The 18,913-nt window shown below is 42.8% G+C and overlaps 1 protein-coding gene across 1 annotated transcript in view; it reads left to right on the top strand.

The window, feature by feature from the left end:
• LOC309558479 (serine protease 33-like) overlaps window positions 1-18,913 on the top strand; it is a gene marked incomplete at its 3' end in the record, with an annotated part of 81,516 nt that overhangs the window by 10,756 nt on the left and 51,847 nt on the right. The window contains exons 3-5 of the mRNA XM_082261550.1: window positions 1,007-1,278; window positions 5,782-5,951; window positions 7,332-7,566. Coding sequence (XP_082117676.1) covers window positions 1,007-1,278; window positions 5,782-5,951; window positions 7,332-7,566 — 677 coding nt within the window. The remainder of the gene's footprint in view (window positions 1-1,006; window positions 1,279-5,781; window positions 5,952-7,331; window positions 7,567-18,913) is intronic.

Raw genomic sequence — 18,913 nt, 5'->3', positions numbered from 1 at the left:
CTCACAATGTGTAGGAGAGAAACCTAGGCAGCACAATATACTATTCATGATCCTCAACCCTGCCAGCCAGTGCCCCAAAATAGTTTTATCCATTTATTAATTGTTTTTCATTTTGGATGGAGTGTGGAAGGAATATAGCCTCTGCCAAATTTTATTGCTACTCCCACTTAGGAGATTCATCCAGTCTATTTGCCCTAGTGACCATTGTCATTAGGACAGAAAATGCTGGTAAATCCAACATTTTAGGGTTTTCCCCAGAACTGAAGGTAAGCTGAAATCTTCCAGTGTGAACATGTCACGTACCTTGGTTAGAGGCTGAGTTGACAAGAGGGCTTTCCTTGCAGTTCTGGTCTGAGGACCCCTGAATGTCGTTACAAAAGTACAAGGCTCAAATAAACATGGGTGCTGGTAGCTTAGTAGCAGGTGACTGGCACAGTCAGGGATGTAGTCAATTTTAGCCAGGGCCATACACAGTAAGACAGCAGTGTGGTCAGGAAGCAGGCTGGGGTCAGTACCAGGGAGGCAGACAGAGAATAGTCAGAGGCAAGCCAAGGTCAGTATCCAGAATCCACAGAGCAAGGTCAAGAACAAGCCAGGTCAGCAACAGAAGATCGGTAAGCAAAAGCAGAAACACAGGACCACAGATCACGCTGAAGAACATCCAGGGATTATCACACTCCAGGATCTCCTTTAAATAGGCAGCTTGGCACCAATGTGTGTGGACGTGTGCGCTGATGTATATTTCAGTGCACACTGGATACTAACCCAAGCTCATCTGTGTGCTGGTGCCTGACCATGAGTATTAGCTGCACGGGAATGATCATTAGTTGTATTTGTTTCCTAATGAGGCACCAGTTCTGGTAACAACCCAAGGGTATGTTTACTGTATGTAGTTCTTTTGTACGCAATATAGATTTTTGTTATGCTACATATTGGCAAAATATTAAAATGTTTTACCCATTGGCTGCCACCCCTACAAAGTACAATATTTCTGTTCCATTCACAGGTCAGTATGGCCGGAGGATTATAAAGTTTTTCTGGGCATGAACCAGCTGGATGCAAATACAAATTATACAATTGCTTCTGATATAGCCTCAATCATTGTAAACATCAACTACAAAGGTACAGGATCAGTTGGGGATATTGCTCTACTAAAGCTGGCTAATCCAGTCACTTTCACCCAATACATTATGCCAATCTGTCTGCCATCTTCTTCTGTCATCTTCCCATGTGGCATGGAATGCTGGGTGACTGGATGGGGAAAAACATCCAATAATGGTAAGTTGGTTAAATTACAGGAGTGTATCTAAAAGTTATTTTATGTCAATTCATGTTTCTAATGATCTTTTCCAAGTATTTGCATACCCTGTATAGCCAATAGTTTGTGGACACCTGACCATCACAACCGTATGAGCTTGTTGGACATTTTTTTCCAAAACCATAGTATTAATATGAGCTGGAGAGATTTTTTACAATACTTTGGAGTGTGTCTACAAGAATTTCTGCCCATTGAACCAAAAAAAAAAAAAAAAAAGCATTTTTAATGTCAGGTATAGATGTTGAACATAAAGAGCTGGCTCACATTCAACATTCCAATTAATCTCAAAGGTGTGCTGTAGGGTTGAGGTCAGGGCTTTGTGTAGGCCACTTCAGTTCCTCCACACCAGACTGGTTAAGCCATGTCTTTATGGAGCTGGCTTTGTGCACAGGAGCGCAATCATGCTGGGATGGAAAAAAGGCCTTTAGTTGTGTAATAATTCTGTAACAATAAAAGTACCATTAATTGGGAAAATCTGAACTTAATCAGTTGGAGGGGTGTCCACATACTTTTATCTATATTGTAGGTGATGTTGGAGAGATTTCTACAAAATACACATAATATATTTGGGACTTCCCAATCTAGCCATCATCAAAGTCCAATAGATTGTTTTACACGTGGCATACTGGTCTTCAAACACTGTCCTATGTATCAGTGTGCCTCACCATTCACTCTCATTTGATAAAATCTTTTTTTCCTTGCATGACCACTGCATTAATTAAGTAGCTTTGTTCCTGGTGACAATAACCTTGAATATGACAGAATGTCTTTTTTCAAAATCCTGGAAAGTTTCTTTATCAAAGTTCCCAACAGTCTTTTTCTACCTAGGCTTTAGAAGTAACCTAACTATGACCAAGTATTCATGGTCATCCTCACATCTTTTGCAGTCATCTTGGTTTCAGGTACCTTTTTTTCTTTTATTTGTCTTAGACACAAAAATAATATATTTGAAAGAATGGAAATCATACTTGAAAGTTTGCAACAGTACCCTACCATCAACTTATAGCTGTTCAAAACACACTGCCGACCCACATATAGAAAAATTGTGTAGAAAATATATACAAAGTATATTCCCTGCGCCAAGTAAAATAAATATAAATATGAAGAAATGAAGATACAATAAATTAATATAAAGTGGGTGAGAAGGCTAAAATAAGCAGCTGCTGTAAAAAAATGAATAATATGCCAAGGGATGGTCTTTAACCACTTGCCGACTGCGCACAGTATATTTACTGCGGCAGTCGGCCCCGGCCAGGCAGAGTAACGTAGATCTATGTCACTCGCCTGTCACTCCTTCTAGAGCCAATAGCGGGCGAGCGCGCGCCCGCCTCGGCTCGTTCACGGAGGAGTGCGGGCGTGTGACCGGTGGACCCGATGTCCGCCGGTCACACTACGATCGTCGGTACAGCGGGAGAAAGACAGAGCGGCTTATGTAAACAAGCCGCCTGTCAGTTCTCCCTGTGTAAAAATGAAGATCAAACGGTTCTACTATGTAGAACCGTTGATCTTTTTTTTTTACACCAATAGGAATGTCCCACTACAGTTAGAAGCACGCCCCTAGGACACACTTAACCCCTCCCTCTCCAATACAGTTAACCCCTTCCCTGCCAGTGTCATTTTTGCAGTAACAGTGCATATATATAGCACTGATTACTGCAGTAATGTCACTGGTACCCCCATAAGTGTCAAAAATGTCAGTCAAGGGTCCGATCTGTCCGCCGCAATGTCGCAGTACCGCAAAAAAAAACGCAGATCGCCGCCATTACGCGTTAAAAAAAAACACCAAAAATGACAAAAATCTTTCCCTTTGTTAGTAAACGCGATAACTTTTGCGCAAACCAATCAAAATACGCGTTTTGCGATTTTTTTTTACCATACATAGGTAGCGTAAAACAAATTGGCCGAAAATGTTAAAAAATTTAGATTTTTACATTTTTTTGGGGGGGAATTTCATATAAAAAAAAGTGAAAAATATTGTTATTTTTGCAAAAATTACGCTCTTTTTTTGTTTATAGCGCGTGATCAAAAAATCGCACAGGTGATCAAATACCACCAAAAGAAAGCTCTGTTTGTGGGAAAAAAATTTGTTTAGGTACAGCGTCGCACGACCGCGCAATTGTCCGTTAAAGTCACGCAGTAAAAAATCGCAAAAAAACCCCTGGTCTTTTAGCAGGAAAATCCTCCGGTGGTAAAGTGGTTAAAAAAGGCCAAATACAGCGCTTGCTATTTCAATACCAGCTAGGATACTATAAATTACCAATAAAAATTAACCTGTGCTTGTAAAGTGCCAATGTGTCTCCATAAATGCCACTTAAACAATAAAATCTTATTAAATAGCATAAAATTGAGTGTGATTAAATATTAAAGGACATTAAAATGACAATAATTAATATACTGGTATAAATAATATAGAATAATTGCTCATATTCTTCTTTTTTGCGGATTAAGATGGAGATCACTTTCCCTTGCAACTGCACTTCTCATGTTTATATTTACAGAGAAGGTGTTTATTTTAATTGATACATAAAGTTTTACAGAACAAAACAATAATGAGGAAAATTAGAAAGTGGAAAAAAAAAATATGAATAAATATCTTGGACTTTTTCTTTTTTTTTTTTTCCCAAAATATCTTTATTGAAGATCAAAATATAAAGAAACTTACATACAGCAAATTCAGAGTAACGTCTGTGTTAACGAGTAATATGAGGTTACAATCATATTCTAACATCAAGAGATACTGTATGAATCCAAAAACGATAACAATAAATGTTAAAACACGGTCCAAGAGAGTACACTAGCTCTTATTAGTTCACATTGAAAGTTGAGAAATGTTGGGAATAAGTCTACCCAAAAGAATGCCCTTAAGTCTTGAGGGGATCAAGAACAAGTGATGCAAAGCATAAATAACAGTGGGTAGATATCTGTGGATAGGCATACAGAATTTCAAGGGGGGACTAAGAATATGATTTCTGTAATTTCGTTGTTGGTTTGGAGTAAAGAAGGATATGGTAGTAAATGAGGGGGTGTTAACAAGACTCATTCTAATGGGATAATATAGTCCGCTGTATGTCGCAGTTCCCCGATTGGAAAAAGGGGGGTTCGCCTCCCACATCTCGCCAGATGTAGGATGCTTATCCCCCCCCCCTTCATAGAGGGATCGTCGTAATTGACTAGAGGGTTTTTTCTTATATTAGAATGTAAGGGAGTTAATAGAGTTGGGCAAACGGTTCGGCCCGAGTATGAGTTTGGGCCTAACATTGGCTGTTGAATAAATAGTATTGCTGCGCCAAGTGAATAAATCAATCCTTGTATATAAAATAATATTTAGTGACCAAATCTTATCTAAATCAATCCAAATCAATCAATAAACTGTGATACCAAGTGATAAATCAAAAGGTAAACCGTGATAATAATAATAGTCCCAAGTCACAGTGAAAACAGTGACACAGTAGTAACTGAAAAAATCTTCATCCGTGAACGCGATCAAAGGTGCTGCATGCTTCACTCCAAGTGCTCCTGGTGACTAGTGTAAGATCAGCAGCTCACCTTAGAGACAGACTCCTGAGAGTCAAATACACTCTGGGATAATCACAGTGCGATTATTACTTTAGTGTCATTTTATTTTGTCAGGGCAGGTTACCTTTCAGTGCATTACTGTAAGTTTACCGCAGTATTTTGCAATGCGTTATTGAAGGTTTACTACAGTACATTTCAGTGTCTTATTGCATGTGTACCGCAGTATATTGCAGAGCATTAATGCACGTTTAATGCAGTATATTTCAGTGCATTGGTGCGCGTTTACCGCAGTATATTACAGTTTGTAACTGCATGTTTAACGCAGTATATTTCAGTGCATTATTGCAGGTTTCCCACAGTATATTGCAGTGTGTTAGTGCACGTTTAGCACAGTATATTTCAGTGCGTTACTGCATGTTTACCGCAGTATACTGCAGTGCATCAGTGCAGTTTTACTGCAGTATATTGTAGTGTGTCTGTGGAGTGTGTCTGTGGAGTGTTTAAGTTAAAGTGCACCACTTTCCATTGATTAGAGTGTCCACGTACACATTTCCCCATCTTTATTACATTTTGTCAATAACCTCCTCCCCATCATGTCTGGGAGGCCTACAAGGAGAGGCAGATCTTCCCATGGCACTGTGAGGGGACCAGCAGAGTATGTGTCCACAGGTAAAGGTGGACGTGTTCCATCCTCAGGCAGGGCATAATTTCCTCTGTTTAGGGACGTTGCTAATGTTATCCAGCCACGGCATGCAAAGGAGGTGGTGGACTGGCTTAATAAAACCATCCTCATGCTCCTTATCCTCCATCACCCAAGCAGAGACTTGTGTGCAGTCCACCTCAGCTGCCAGAGTGGCTTATTCTGCCATCTTGTCCACCAAGGAGTAAGACATAAACCAAGTTTTATCTTATGGTTTCTTCCATCTTATCTTATGGTGTATCATCAGGGTCAAAGCCTGCTAATGGGATTCTTCAAAAGGTCATGGTTCCACTAATTGACTACAAGACATGTGACCAGATGTATCATATAGGGTCTTCAGAAAAAGCCAATACCGTCATTATTCAAGATGAGAAGATATGTGCTGGATATAGAAATGGACAGAAGGACTCCTGTGAGGTATGTGACCCCTACATTATACAGAAGATGCATGGCAAAGCACAGATCATGTTATCCACTTACCCTCCGGAAGGATTTATCCCCTTCCTGACCAGGCCATTTTTTGCTATTTAGCACTGCGCTACTTTAACTGGTGATTGAGTGGCCATGCAATGCTGTACCCAAACAAAATTGATATCATTTTTTTCACATAAATAGAGCTTTCTTTTGGTGGTATTTGATCACCTCTGGTTTTTTTTTTTTTTTGTGATATAAATAAAAAATGACTAACAAAAAAACTAAACAATATTTTTTACTTTCTGTTATAAAACAAAAAAAAAGCTTATTTACTCCACTGTTTTCTCTCACCTTGACTATTGTAACTCCCTCCTCATTGGCCTACTTCTCTGTAAGCTATCCCCTCTTCAGTCTATCATGAATGCCACTGTCAGAATCATCCACCTTACCACTGTTCAGTGTTCACCACCCCTCTCTGCCAATCCCTCCATTGGCTTCACATTGCTCAATGATTACAATTCACAACACTAACAATAACATACAAAGCCATTCACAACACTGCCCTAAGCTACATCACCAATCTTGCCTTCAAATATCAGCCAAACCATTCTCTCCACTCCTCCCAAGACCTCCTGCTCTCTAGCTCCCCTGTCTGCTCCTCCAATGCTTCTCCAGGACTTCTCCAGAGCCTATCCTATGCTCTGGAACTCACTTCCCCAATATGTCCAGTTATCTCCTACTCTGTCCACTTTTAGGCGATCCCTGAAAACTCATCTCTACCAGGAGGCCTATCCTGCCTTCAGCTAACAACCAGTCTTCTACTTCTCCCATCAATTCATCCCTCACAGTTACTACCTTTTGTTTCACCAGCCCCCCCCCCCCCCTATTAGATTGTAAGCTCCCAGGAGCAGGGCCCTCCTAACCCTTCTGTATTGAATTGTTTGTTGCTGTATGGTCTCCCTTTATATCGTAAAGTGCTACACAAACTGTTGGCGCTATATAAAGCCTGTATCATAATAATAATAATACTCAAAAAAGCAAGTCATGTGCAAGAATATCTAAAACCCCAGATGAGACTGCCTCCAAATCCAGCATACTCAGCTAATGGCATGAGAAGAACTCATAGCGTCCAAGAGCGCTAAGGCGTTACAAGGGTCTAGTCCTCTTCCTCCGAGCAAAATTGAATACAAATCTAAAATCTTGTGGAAAGTGTTCCCAGAAAAATGGAAGCTGTTATAGCCACAAAGATTGTGGGGGGTTGTTAGATTGATGATCACAAACTTTTGGCCATATTATGTAAATAGATGATAGGTAATTCAATACATGGATAAACAGATAGATCAATACAAACAAAAGTAACTAAGGAATACTGTTGTCTTCCAGGGTGACTCTGGAGGACCACTGGTTTGCGAAGTCCAAGGTGTCTGGTACCAAATTGGACTTGTGAGCTGGGGAGAGGGTTGTGCCATGCAAAACCGTCCTGGGGTATATACTCTAGTGACAGCCTATCAAGCCTGGATCAGCAATTATGTGGAGGTAAAGTTTGCCAACGTGACAGATATTCCCTCGCCAACACATCCATGTGGTGGCCCAGACTGTCCATTTAGCAACATAAAAGGTAAATCTCCATCAACAAATGCATGTGGAGGAGACTCCGTTAACAATACAGCTGACACTGGCAAAGGAGGGATCACTGGACATTCCCACCATCCATGGACAATCCTGGTTTTTGCTACTCTTCTGATTTTATGCCTATAACCAGGAACTATCTTTACATTTTTTTTCTTTTGTTATACGATCTTCAAGGAAATGCTTATTTTTCTTTATCTGTGTAAATGCTTATTTTCAATAATTAAAATCATTTTACTTGGCGGGTATTTTGACTGGAAGTATATATGTGTTATCACTAGGGTTGAGCGAACACCTAGATGTCCGTGTTCGACGGGTTCGGCCGAACTTTAAAAAAAAGTCCGGGTCCGTGTCCCGGACTTTTACCGAACTTTTCCCGGACACCGAACCCCATTGAAGTCAATGGGGACCCGAACTTTAAGGCACTAAAATGGCTCTAAAACACCAAAGGAAAGGGCTAGAGTGCTGCAAATGGCAGCAAAACGTAATTAAGAGCATGGCAAGTGCTCTGCAAACAAATGTGGATAGGGAAATAACTTAAAACAACAAAAAAAAACAGAAAAATAAAACAATGTTCTTCTTCATCTCTGAAGGACGAGGCCCATATGGAGTAGGAGGGAGGTTAAGGTGGTGGTGGATGTGGCGGTGACATAGGCGTGCGCACAGGGTGTGCTGGGTGTGCCTGGGCACACCCTAATCACCTAGGGCACATAGCATTGCCAGTGAGGAGATGGGAAAGATCTCCCTGGGACCTGCTCTGCTCTATTTCTCCTTGCCTACAGGTACATGGCCCCGATACATTACTCTCCCTGCTGGCAAACACATGCATGTGTATTTCAACTTTGGGGTGCACACCTTAATGCAATAGGCTGCGCACACCTATGGGCGGTGTAGGTGGAAGCGGCGGTGGAGGAGGACCAGGGCCGGATTAACAGCATCATGGGCTTGGTGCTGAGGATTTTGAAGGGCCTTAGGACCGTGCCTTGCCATGCACCCAGAGGAGGAAGGGTGCAGCCATGCATGCCTAATTCAACATGGGATGCTGTCTCTGAAGCCCATAAACACATCCATGCATCGCCAACTGTCCCTCCTTGTCCGGCCTTCACGCTGTGTGGGGAGGTTCTGAGGGTGCTGCCTGGGGAAGCGAGCATAGAAGCCAGACTTCTGTGTTTACAAGTGACAGAAGAGCGGTAACAGTGAATATGGCCAACCCGGGGCCTATATAAAAGGTAGGGGCCTGGAGCTGCAGCTCCAATAGCCCCTACATTAATCTGGCCCTGAGGAGGAGGACGAGGTAGCCAACACTGCTTCTTTTCACAAATTTTAAATGAGGGTACACCCCAAAAGAGTGAGAAAGAGCAAAAATGGAACAATGGGTGGGTAAGGTCGGTATCCATTGCTATTCTGCATAAGGTACGGAAAAGTCCCGTGGGATCCATGCCTGGTTCATTTTAATGAACGTGAGCTTGTCCACATTGTCTCTGGACAGGCGGCTGCGCTTGTCTGTTATAACGCCCCCAGCCGTGCTAAATACCCGTTCAGATAATACACTGGCTGCAGGGCACGCCAGCACCTCCAAGGCGTAAAGGGCAAGCTCAGGCCATGTGCCCAATTTGGAGACCCAGAAGTTGAAGGGGGCAGACCCGTCATTCACTACATGTAGGCGTGTGCACACATACTGCTCCACCATGTTGGTAAAATGCTGCCTCCTGCTAAGACGTTCCATCTGAGCTGCTGGTGCTGCTGTTTGTTGTGGCGTGCTGACAAAGCTTTTCCACATTTCGGCCATGCTAACCCTGCCTTCTGAGGTGCTGGCGGTGCCCTGGTTGCGTTGGCGACCTCCTCCTCCTCCTCCTCTGCCTTGTGCTTCCACTGTGGCCCCGCTGTCAGATGGGAATGCCAGCAGCATGGCGTCTACCAGCGTGCGCTTGTACTCGCGCATCTTGCGATCGCGCTCCAGTGAGTGAATTAAGGACGGTACGTTGTCCTTGTAACGGGGATCCAGCAGCGTGGCCACCCAGTAATCAGCACAAGTTAGAATGTGGGCAACTCGGCGGTCGTTGTGGAGACACTGCAGCATGTAATCGCTCATGTGTGCCAGGCTGCCCAGAGGCAACGAAAGGCTGTCCTCTGTGGGAGGTGTATGGTCCGTGTCCTCTGTATCCCCCCAGCCACGCACCAGTGATGGCCATGAGCTGGCCTGGGTGCCACCCTGCTGTGAACATGGTTCCATCTCCTCCTCCAGCTCCTCCTCCTCCTCATCCTCCTCATCCTCCAGAACTGTGCCCCTGCTGGACAATTGCGTCCCTGGCGTTTGCGTGTGCAGGAACCCACCCTCGGAGCCCCTTGCGAATGACTGCCCTGAAAGCCTTGGAAATGTTACCTCTTCATCCTCCTCCTCCTCCTCATCCTGTGCCACATCCTCTTCCATCATCGCCCGAATTGTTTTTTCAAGGAGGCATAGAAGTGGGATAGTTAAGCTGAGAACGGCGTCATTGCCACTGGCCATGTTGGTGGAGTACTCAAAACAGCGCAACAAGGCACACAGGTCTCGCATGGAGGCCCAGTTAAATTAAATAGCGGAATAGAAAATATGATCCAAAAAAAGTGTATGTATATCACACGTACACAACCACACTAGGCCCCAATTACTATTGTTTGTACCCCTAAAAGGCTAGATGAGGAGTAGGGGGAGTATGGAACAGGCAGCACCCTCAAACCTTCAGAAGTATGAGATGAACCCCAACAACTTGGAAAGGTGGATCTCTCTCACACGTACCGACACAGACTATCCCGCAATTCAATTGATCCTCAAAGGTTTTTATTGAATAGCGGAATAGGAAATATGATCAAAAAAAGTGTATGTATCTCGCACGTACACAACCACACTAGGCCCCAATTACTATTGTTTGTACCCCTAAAAGGCTAGATGAGGAGTAGGGGGGGTATGGAACAGGCAGCACCCTCAAACCTTCAGAAGTATGAGATGAACCCCAACAACTTGGAAAGGTGGATCTCTCTCACACGTACCGACACAGACTATCCCGCAATTCAATTGATCCTCAAAGGTTTTTATTGAATAGCGGAATAGGAAATATGATCAAAAAAAGTGTATGTATCTCGCACGTACACAACCACACTAGGCCCCAATTACTATTGTTTGTACCCCTAAAAGGCTAGATGAGGAGTAGGGGGGGTATGGAACAGGCAGCACCCTCAAACCTTCAGAAGTATGAGATGAACCCCAACAACTTGGAAAGGTGGATCTCTCTCACACGTACCGACACAGACTATCCCGCAATTCAATTGATCCTCAAAGGTTTTTATTGAATAGCGGAATAGGAAATATGATCAAAAAAAGTGTATGTATCTCGCACGTACACAACCACACTAGGCCCCAATTACTATTGTTTGTACCCCTAAAAGGCTAGATGAGGAGTAGGGGGGGTATGGAACAGGCAGCACCCTCAAACCTTCAGAAGTATGAGATGAACCCCAACAACTTGGAAAGGTGGATCTCTCTCACACGTACCGACACAGACTATCCCGCAATTCAATTGATCCTCAAAGGTTTTTATTGAATAGCGGAATAGGAAATATGATCAAAAAAAGTGTATGTATCTCGCACGTACACAACCACACTAGGCCCCAATTACTATTGTTTGTACCCCTAAAAGGCTAGATGAGGAGTAGGGGGGGTATGGAACAGGCAGCACCCTCAAACCTTCAGAAGTATGAGATGAACCCCAACAACTTGGAAAGGTGGATCTCTCTCACACGTACCAACACAGACTATCCCCCAATTTAACTGATCCCCAGAGGTTTTTGATTAAATAGCGGAATAGAAAATATGATCCCAAAAAAGTGTATGTATATCACACGTACACAACCACACTAGGCCCCAATTACTATTGTTTGTACCCCTAAAAGGCTAGGAGTAGGGGGAGTATGGAACAGGCAGCACCCTCAAACCTTCAGAAGTATGAGATGAACCCCAACAACTTGGAAAGGTGGATCTCTCTCACACGTACCAACACAGACTATCCCCCAATTTAACTGATCCCCAAAGGTTTTTGATTAAATAGCGGAATAGAAAATATGATCCCAAAAAAGTGTATGTATATCACACGTACACAACCACACTAGGCCCCAATTACTATTGTTTGTACCCCTAAAAGGCTAGGAGTAGGGGGAGTATGGAACAGGCAGCACCCTCAAACCTTCAGAAGTATGAGATGAACCCCAACAACTTGGAAAGGTGGATCTCTCTCACACGTACCAACACAGACTATCCCCCAATTTAACTGATCCCCAGAGGTTTTTGATTAAATAGCGGAATAGAAAATATGATCCCAAAAAAGTGTATGTATATCACACGTACACAACCACACTAGGCCCCAATTACTATTGTTTGTACCCCTAAAAGGCTAGGAGTAGGGGGAGTATGGAACAGGCAGCACCCTCAAACCTTCAGAAGTATGAGATGAACCCCAACAACTTGGAAAGGTGGATCTCTCTCACACGTACCAACACAGACTATCCCCCAATTTAACTGATTCCCAAAGGTTTTTGATTAAATAGCGGAATAGAAAATATGATCCCAAAAAAGTGTATGTATATCACACGTACACAACCACACTAGGCCCCAATTACTATTGTTTGTACCCCTAAAAGGCTAGGAGTAGGGGGAGTATGGAACAGGCAGCACCCTCAAACCTTCAGAAGTATGAGATGAACCCCAACAACTTGGAAAGGTGGATCTCTCTCACACGTACCAACACAGACTATCCCCCAATTTAACTGATCCCCAAAGGTTTTTGATTAAATAGCGGAATAGAAAATATGATCCCAAAAAAGTGTATGTATATCACACGTACACAACCACACTAGGCCCCAATTACTATTGTTTGTACCCCTAAAAGGCTAGGAGTAGGGGGAGTATGGAACAGGCAGCACCCTCAAACCTTCAGAAGTATGAGATGAACCCCAACAACTTGGAAAGGTGGATCTCTCTCACACGTACCAACACAGACTATCCCCCAATTTAACTGATCCCCAAAGGTTTTTGATTAAATAGCGGAATAGAAAATATGATCCCAAAAAAGTGTATGTATATCACACGTACACAACCACACTAGGCCCCAATTACTATTGTTTGTACCCCTAAAAGGCTAGGAGTAGGGGGAGTATGGAACAGGCAGCACCCTCAAACCTTCAGAAGTATGAGATGAACCTCAACAACTTGGAAAGGTGGATCTCTCTCACACGTACCAACACAGACTATCCCCCAATTTAACTGATCCCCAAAGGTTTTTGATTAAATAGCGGAATAGAAAATATGATCCCAAAAAAGTGTATGTATATCACACGTACACAACCACACTAGGCCCCAATTACTATTGTTTGTACCCCTAAAAGGCTAGGAGTAGGGGGAGTATGTAACAGGCAGCACCCTCAAACCTTCAGAAGTATGAGATGAACCCCAACAACTTGGAAAGGTGGATCTCTCTCACACGTACCAACACAGACTATCCCCCAATTTAACTGATCCCCAAAGGTTTTTGATTAAATAGCGGAATAGAAAATATGATCCCAAAAAAGTGTATGTATATCACACGTACACAACCACACTAGGCCCCAATTACTATTGTTTGTACCCCTAAAAGGCTAGGAGTAGGGGGAGTATGGAACAGGCAGCACCCTCAAACCTTCAGAAGTATGAGATGAACCTCAACAACTTGGAAAGGTGGATCTCTCTCACACGTACCAACACAGACTATCCCCCAATTTAACTGATCCCCAAAGGTTTTTGATTAAATAGCGGAATAGAAAATATGATCCCAAAAAAGTGTATGTATATCACACGTACACAACCACACTAGGCCCCAATTACTATTGTTTGTACCCCTAAAAGGCTAGGAGTAGGGGGAGTATGGAACAGGCAGCACCCTCAAACCTTCAGAAGTATGAGATGAACCCCAACAACTTGGAAAGGTGGATCTCTCTCACACGTACCAACACAGACTATCCCCCAATTTAACTGATCCCCAGAGGTTTTTGATTAAATAGCGGAATAGAAAATATGATCCCAAAAAAGTGTATGTATATCACACGTACACAACCACACTAGGCCCCAATTACTATTGTTTGTACCCCTAAAAGGCTAGGAGTAGGGGGAGTATGGAACAGGCAGCACCCTCAAACCTTCAGAAGTATGAGATGAACCCCAACAACTTGGAAAGGTGGATCTCTCTCACACGTACCAACACAGACTATCCCCCAATTTAACTGATCCCCAAAGGTTTTTGATTAAATAGCGGAATAGAAAATATGATCCCAAAAAAGTGTATGTATATCACACGTACACAACCACACTAGGCCCCAATTACTATTGTTTGTACCCCTAAAAGGCTAGGAGTAGGGGGAGTATGGAACAGGCAGCACCCTCAAACCTTCAGAAGTATGAGATGAACCTCAACAACTTGGAAAGGTGGATCTCTCTCACACGTACCAACACAGACTATCCCCCAATTTAACTGATCCCCAAAGGTTTTTGATTAAATAGCGGAATAGAAAATATGATCCCAAAAAAGTGTATGTATATCACACGTACACAACCACACTAGGCCCCAATTACTATTGTTTGTACCCCTAAAAGGCTAGGAGTAGGGGGAGTATGTAACAGGCAGCACCCTCAAACCTTCAGAAGTATGAGATGAACCCCAACAACTTGGAAAGGTGGATCTCTCTCACACGTACCAACACAGACTATCCCCCAATTTAACTGATCCCCAAAGGTTTTTGATTAAATAGCGGAATAGAAAATATGATCCCAAAAAAGTGTATGTATATCACACGTACACAACCACACTAGGCCCCAATTACTATTGTTTGTACCCCTAAAAGGCTAGGAGTAGGGGGAGTATGGAACAGGCAGCACCCTCAAACCTTCAGAAGTATGAGATGAACCTCAACAACTTGGAAAGGTGGATCTCTCTCACACGTACCAACACAGACTATCCCCCAATTTAACTGATCCCCAAAGGTTTTTGATTAAATAGCGGAATAGAAAATATGATCCCAAAAAAGTGTATGTATATCACACGTACACAACCACACTAGGCCCCAATTACTATTGTTTGTACCCCTAAAAGGCTAGGAGTAGGGGGAGTATGGAACAGGCAGCACCCTCAAACCTTCAGAAGTATGAGATGAACCCCAACAACTTGGAAAGGTGGATCTCTCTCATACGTACCAACACAGACTATCCCCCAATTTAACTGATCCCCAGAGGTTTTTGATTAAATAGCGGAATTGAAAATATGATCCCAAAAAAGTGTATGTATATCACACGTACACAACCACACTAGGCCCCAATTACTATTGTTTGTACCCCTAAAAGGCTAGGAGTAGGGGGAGTATGGAACAGGCAGCACCCTCAAACCTTCAGAAGTATGAGATGAACCTCAACAACTTGGAAAGGTGGATCTCTCTCACACGTACCAACACAGACTATCCCCCAATTTAACTGATCCCCAAAGGTTTTTGATTAAATAGCGGAATAGAAAATATGATCCCAAAAAAGTGTATGTATATCACACGTACACAACCACACTAGGCCCCAATTACTATTGTTTGTACCCCTAAAAGGCTAGGAGTAGGGGGAGTATGGAACAGGCAGCACCCTCAAACCTTCAGAAGTATGAGATGAACCCCAACAACTTGGAAAGGTGGATCTCTCTCACACGTACCAACACAGACTATCCCCCAATTTAACTGATCCCCAGAGGTTTTTGATTAAATAGCGGAATAGAAAATATGATCCCAAAAAAGTGTATGTATATCACACGTACACAACCACACTAGGCCCCAATTACTATTGTTTGTACCCCTAAAAGGCTAGGAGTAGGGGGAGTATGGAACAGGCAGCACCCTCAAACCTTCAGAAGTATGAGATGAACCCCAACAACTTGGAAAGGTGGATCTCTCTCACACGTACCAACACAGACTATCCCCCAATTTAACTGATCCCCAAAGGTTTTTGATTAAATAGCGGAATAGAAAATATGATCCCAAAAAAGTGTATGTATATCACACGTACACAACCACACTAGGCCCCAATTACTATTGTTTGTACCCCTAAAAGGCTAGATGAGGAGTAGGGGGAGTATGGAACAGGCAGCACCCTCAAACCTTCAGTATGAGATTGTGTTCACTGTACCCCACAAAGATTGAGTTCACTGCACCCCACAATGATTGTGTTCACTGCACCCCACAAAGATTGTGTTCACTGCACCTCACAAAGATTGTGTTCACTGTACCCCCCAAAGATTGTGTTCACTGCACCCCACAAAGATTCTGTTCACTGTACCCCACAAAGATTGTGTTCACTGCACCCCAAAAAGATTGTTTTCACTGCACCCCAAAAAGGATGTTGTTCACTGCACCCCAAAAAGGATGTTGTTCACTCCACCCCAAAAAGATTGTGTTCACTGCACCCCACAAAGATTGTGTTCACTGCACCCCAAAAAGATTGTGTTCACTGCACCCCAAAAATGATTTTGTTCACTGCACCCCAAAAAGGATTTTGTTCACTGCACCCCAAAAAGGATGTTGTTCACTCCACCCCAAAAAGATTGTGTTCACTGCACCCCAAAAAGATTGTGTTCACTGCACCCCACAAAGGATTTTGTTCACTGCACCCCAAAAAGATTGTGTTCACTGCACCCCAAAAAGGATGTTGTTCACTGCACCCCAAAAAGGATTTTGTTCACTGCACCCCAAAAAGATTGTGTTCACTGCACCCCACAAAGGATTTTGTTCACTGCACCCCACAAAGATTGTGTTCACTGCACACCAAAAAGGATTGTGTTCACTGCACCCCAAAAAGATTTTGTTCACTGCACCCCAAAAAGATTGTGTTCACTGCAGCCCAAAAAGATTGTGTTCACTGCAGCCCAAAAAGATTGTGTTCACTGCAGCCCAAAAAGATTGTGTTCACTGCAGCCCAAAAAGATTGTGTTCACTGCAGCCCAAAAAGATTGTGTTCACTGCAGCTCACACACAGAAAAATGGATGTGGATCACTGACACCTGCCTATCTCCAATCCCACACCACACAGCAATATCGATTGTAGTTTGTAGAACACAGTTTCCCTAAAATTCAGCAGACTCTGTCCCTAACAGGATTGAGAAGAGATCGTAGATCAGGATTGAGTGCAGACCCCACCCCCCACACAGCAATATCGATTGTAGTTTGTAGAAGACACTGACCCTATATAATTCAGCAGACTCTATCCCTAAAATGCCTACAACTCGCCCTGCCTAAACACTCCGACCTGTCCCTCAATTCTATCCGGACACAAATGGTTTTTTCCTGCCTATCTTTCCCTAATCAGCAGCCAGCACGTTGATGTGTGCTCTGTCCCTGAATCTAAGCAGCATAATGACGCCGCTGCGGCTGCCTCGAACTTATAAAGACTTGGTCACATGCTTCAGACGGCCAATCACAGCTACTGAGACATTTGCAGGCATGGCTGGGATGGCTTAAGGCACACCAGTTAAACGATTGTTGATTGGCTGTTGAAAGCCCGCCATGAAAAGAGCGCCAAAGCATGCAAAACCCGGAAATAAAACGACCGAACACGGATTTTTACCCGAACATACAGTAAAGTGTCCGTGTCCGTGTTCGGGTACAAAAAATCCAATTATTCGGTACGAACACGAATAATACAGTCCGTGTTCGCTCAACACTAGTTATCACTATACCACGCTGACCTATAATTCCAGAATTTCAAATAAACGATTAATTAATTAAACAAAAGGTCTCTGGATCTGACACAGAACATTCATATTTAAAATAATAATTAAAATATAGAATTGAAAAGCAGAAACTCTCTAATTATGTTTGGATTATTTTTCACATATATTTAGTTATTTGTTTCTTTTTAACAACAACATAATGTTTTTTCACTGGAAAATAACCAATGCATTACCAGAAACCCATGAAATTGGAGAAATTTGTGGGCACTCGATAAACAAAAATCTATAGAAATATTCAGATGATAAGTTGACCAAAAGCATTTAAATGCAATAAATAATTTACTAAATTGCTTTAGAAACCTGGAAACCTAAAACTACACCAGCATCTGCTATTGTTTACTAGGGATGATCGAACTGTTCGGGTCGACCATCGGTTCGACCCGAACATTGACTGTTCGAGGTTCGGCCGAATTCCGAACTTTTTGCTGAAAAAGTTCGGAATTCGGCAACCAGAACCGACCAAAAGGCAATGGGACAGGAACTGGGCTTTAAAAGCCCGTGATTGGACCAGAACCATCAGTAAAAGCCAATTGTGGGGGCAGCAGAATGCTAGGAATGTGATTGGAGTGACTAGGGGGTCCAGAGGCCAATCATTAGTGAATATGCCCCCCAGTATATAAGATAGCCCCCGCCAAATCTCTACCATTTTAATACAGGGCTGTGGAAGAGAGTGGAAGCATTTCTGTTACTTCTGCTTCAAAGTGTCATTTAGCAATTATTAGTGTGAGGAAAGGGATATCTAGTGTAGTTAGGGTACTATTTTCCACTATAGTTAGATTTAATAATCTAGTTTCTGTAGGGAAAGTGTTAAGTGTAAGGGGACCGTAGTGTAGTGTAGGGTTAACTGACTCTGACTGCTATGGCAGGGTGACAAAACCCTTCCATGTCAGGGTGACCGCTATAGAGAAAAGTTTGTTTCTCTTAGAACACTTATAGAACCGGATAGTGGCTTCGCCCCTGTCACCCGGCTTTTTGTTGCAGGCGTTTATAGGGCTTTTTTGAGGACATGTTTGGAGTCAGGCATGACATCTGAACTTCTGTGTAGGGGTATATATACACACACACATGTATGTATATATACACATACACATATATAGGTGTGAAAGTAGCAGAAACCTATGCTTGCGCTAATGAAATAATTAACACCCATATGGCTTCTCTGCTATAACACCTATATATATGTGTATGTGTATAAATACATATAAGTGTGTGTGTATATATACCCCTATACAGAATTTCAGATGTTTTGCCTGCCTCCAAAGACCTCCAAAAATGCCTCAAAAAAACCGCCTGCAACAACACACCTGGGCGTTTTTTTTGGCGCAGGGTTTTTTTGGGGCATTTTTTGGGGGTCTTTGGAGGCAGGCAAAACATCTGAAATTCTGTATAGGGGTATATATACACACACACACTTATATGTATTTATACACATACACACATATAGGTGTTATAGCAGAGAAGTCATATGGGTGTTAATTATTTCATTAGCGCAGGCATAGGTTTCTGCTACTTTCA

The sequence above is a fragment of the Pelophylax lessonae genome (genome assembly GCF_965119305.1).
Source record: "Pelophylax lessonae genome assembly, chromosome: 6".
Taxonomy (NCBI): Eukaryota; Metazoa; Chordata; class Amphibia; order Anura; family Ranidae; genus Pelophylax; species Pelophylax lessonae.
The sequence above is the reverse complement of the archived record's forward strand: the minus strand, read 5'-3'. Positions and strand labels throughout refer to the sequence as shown.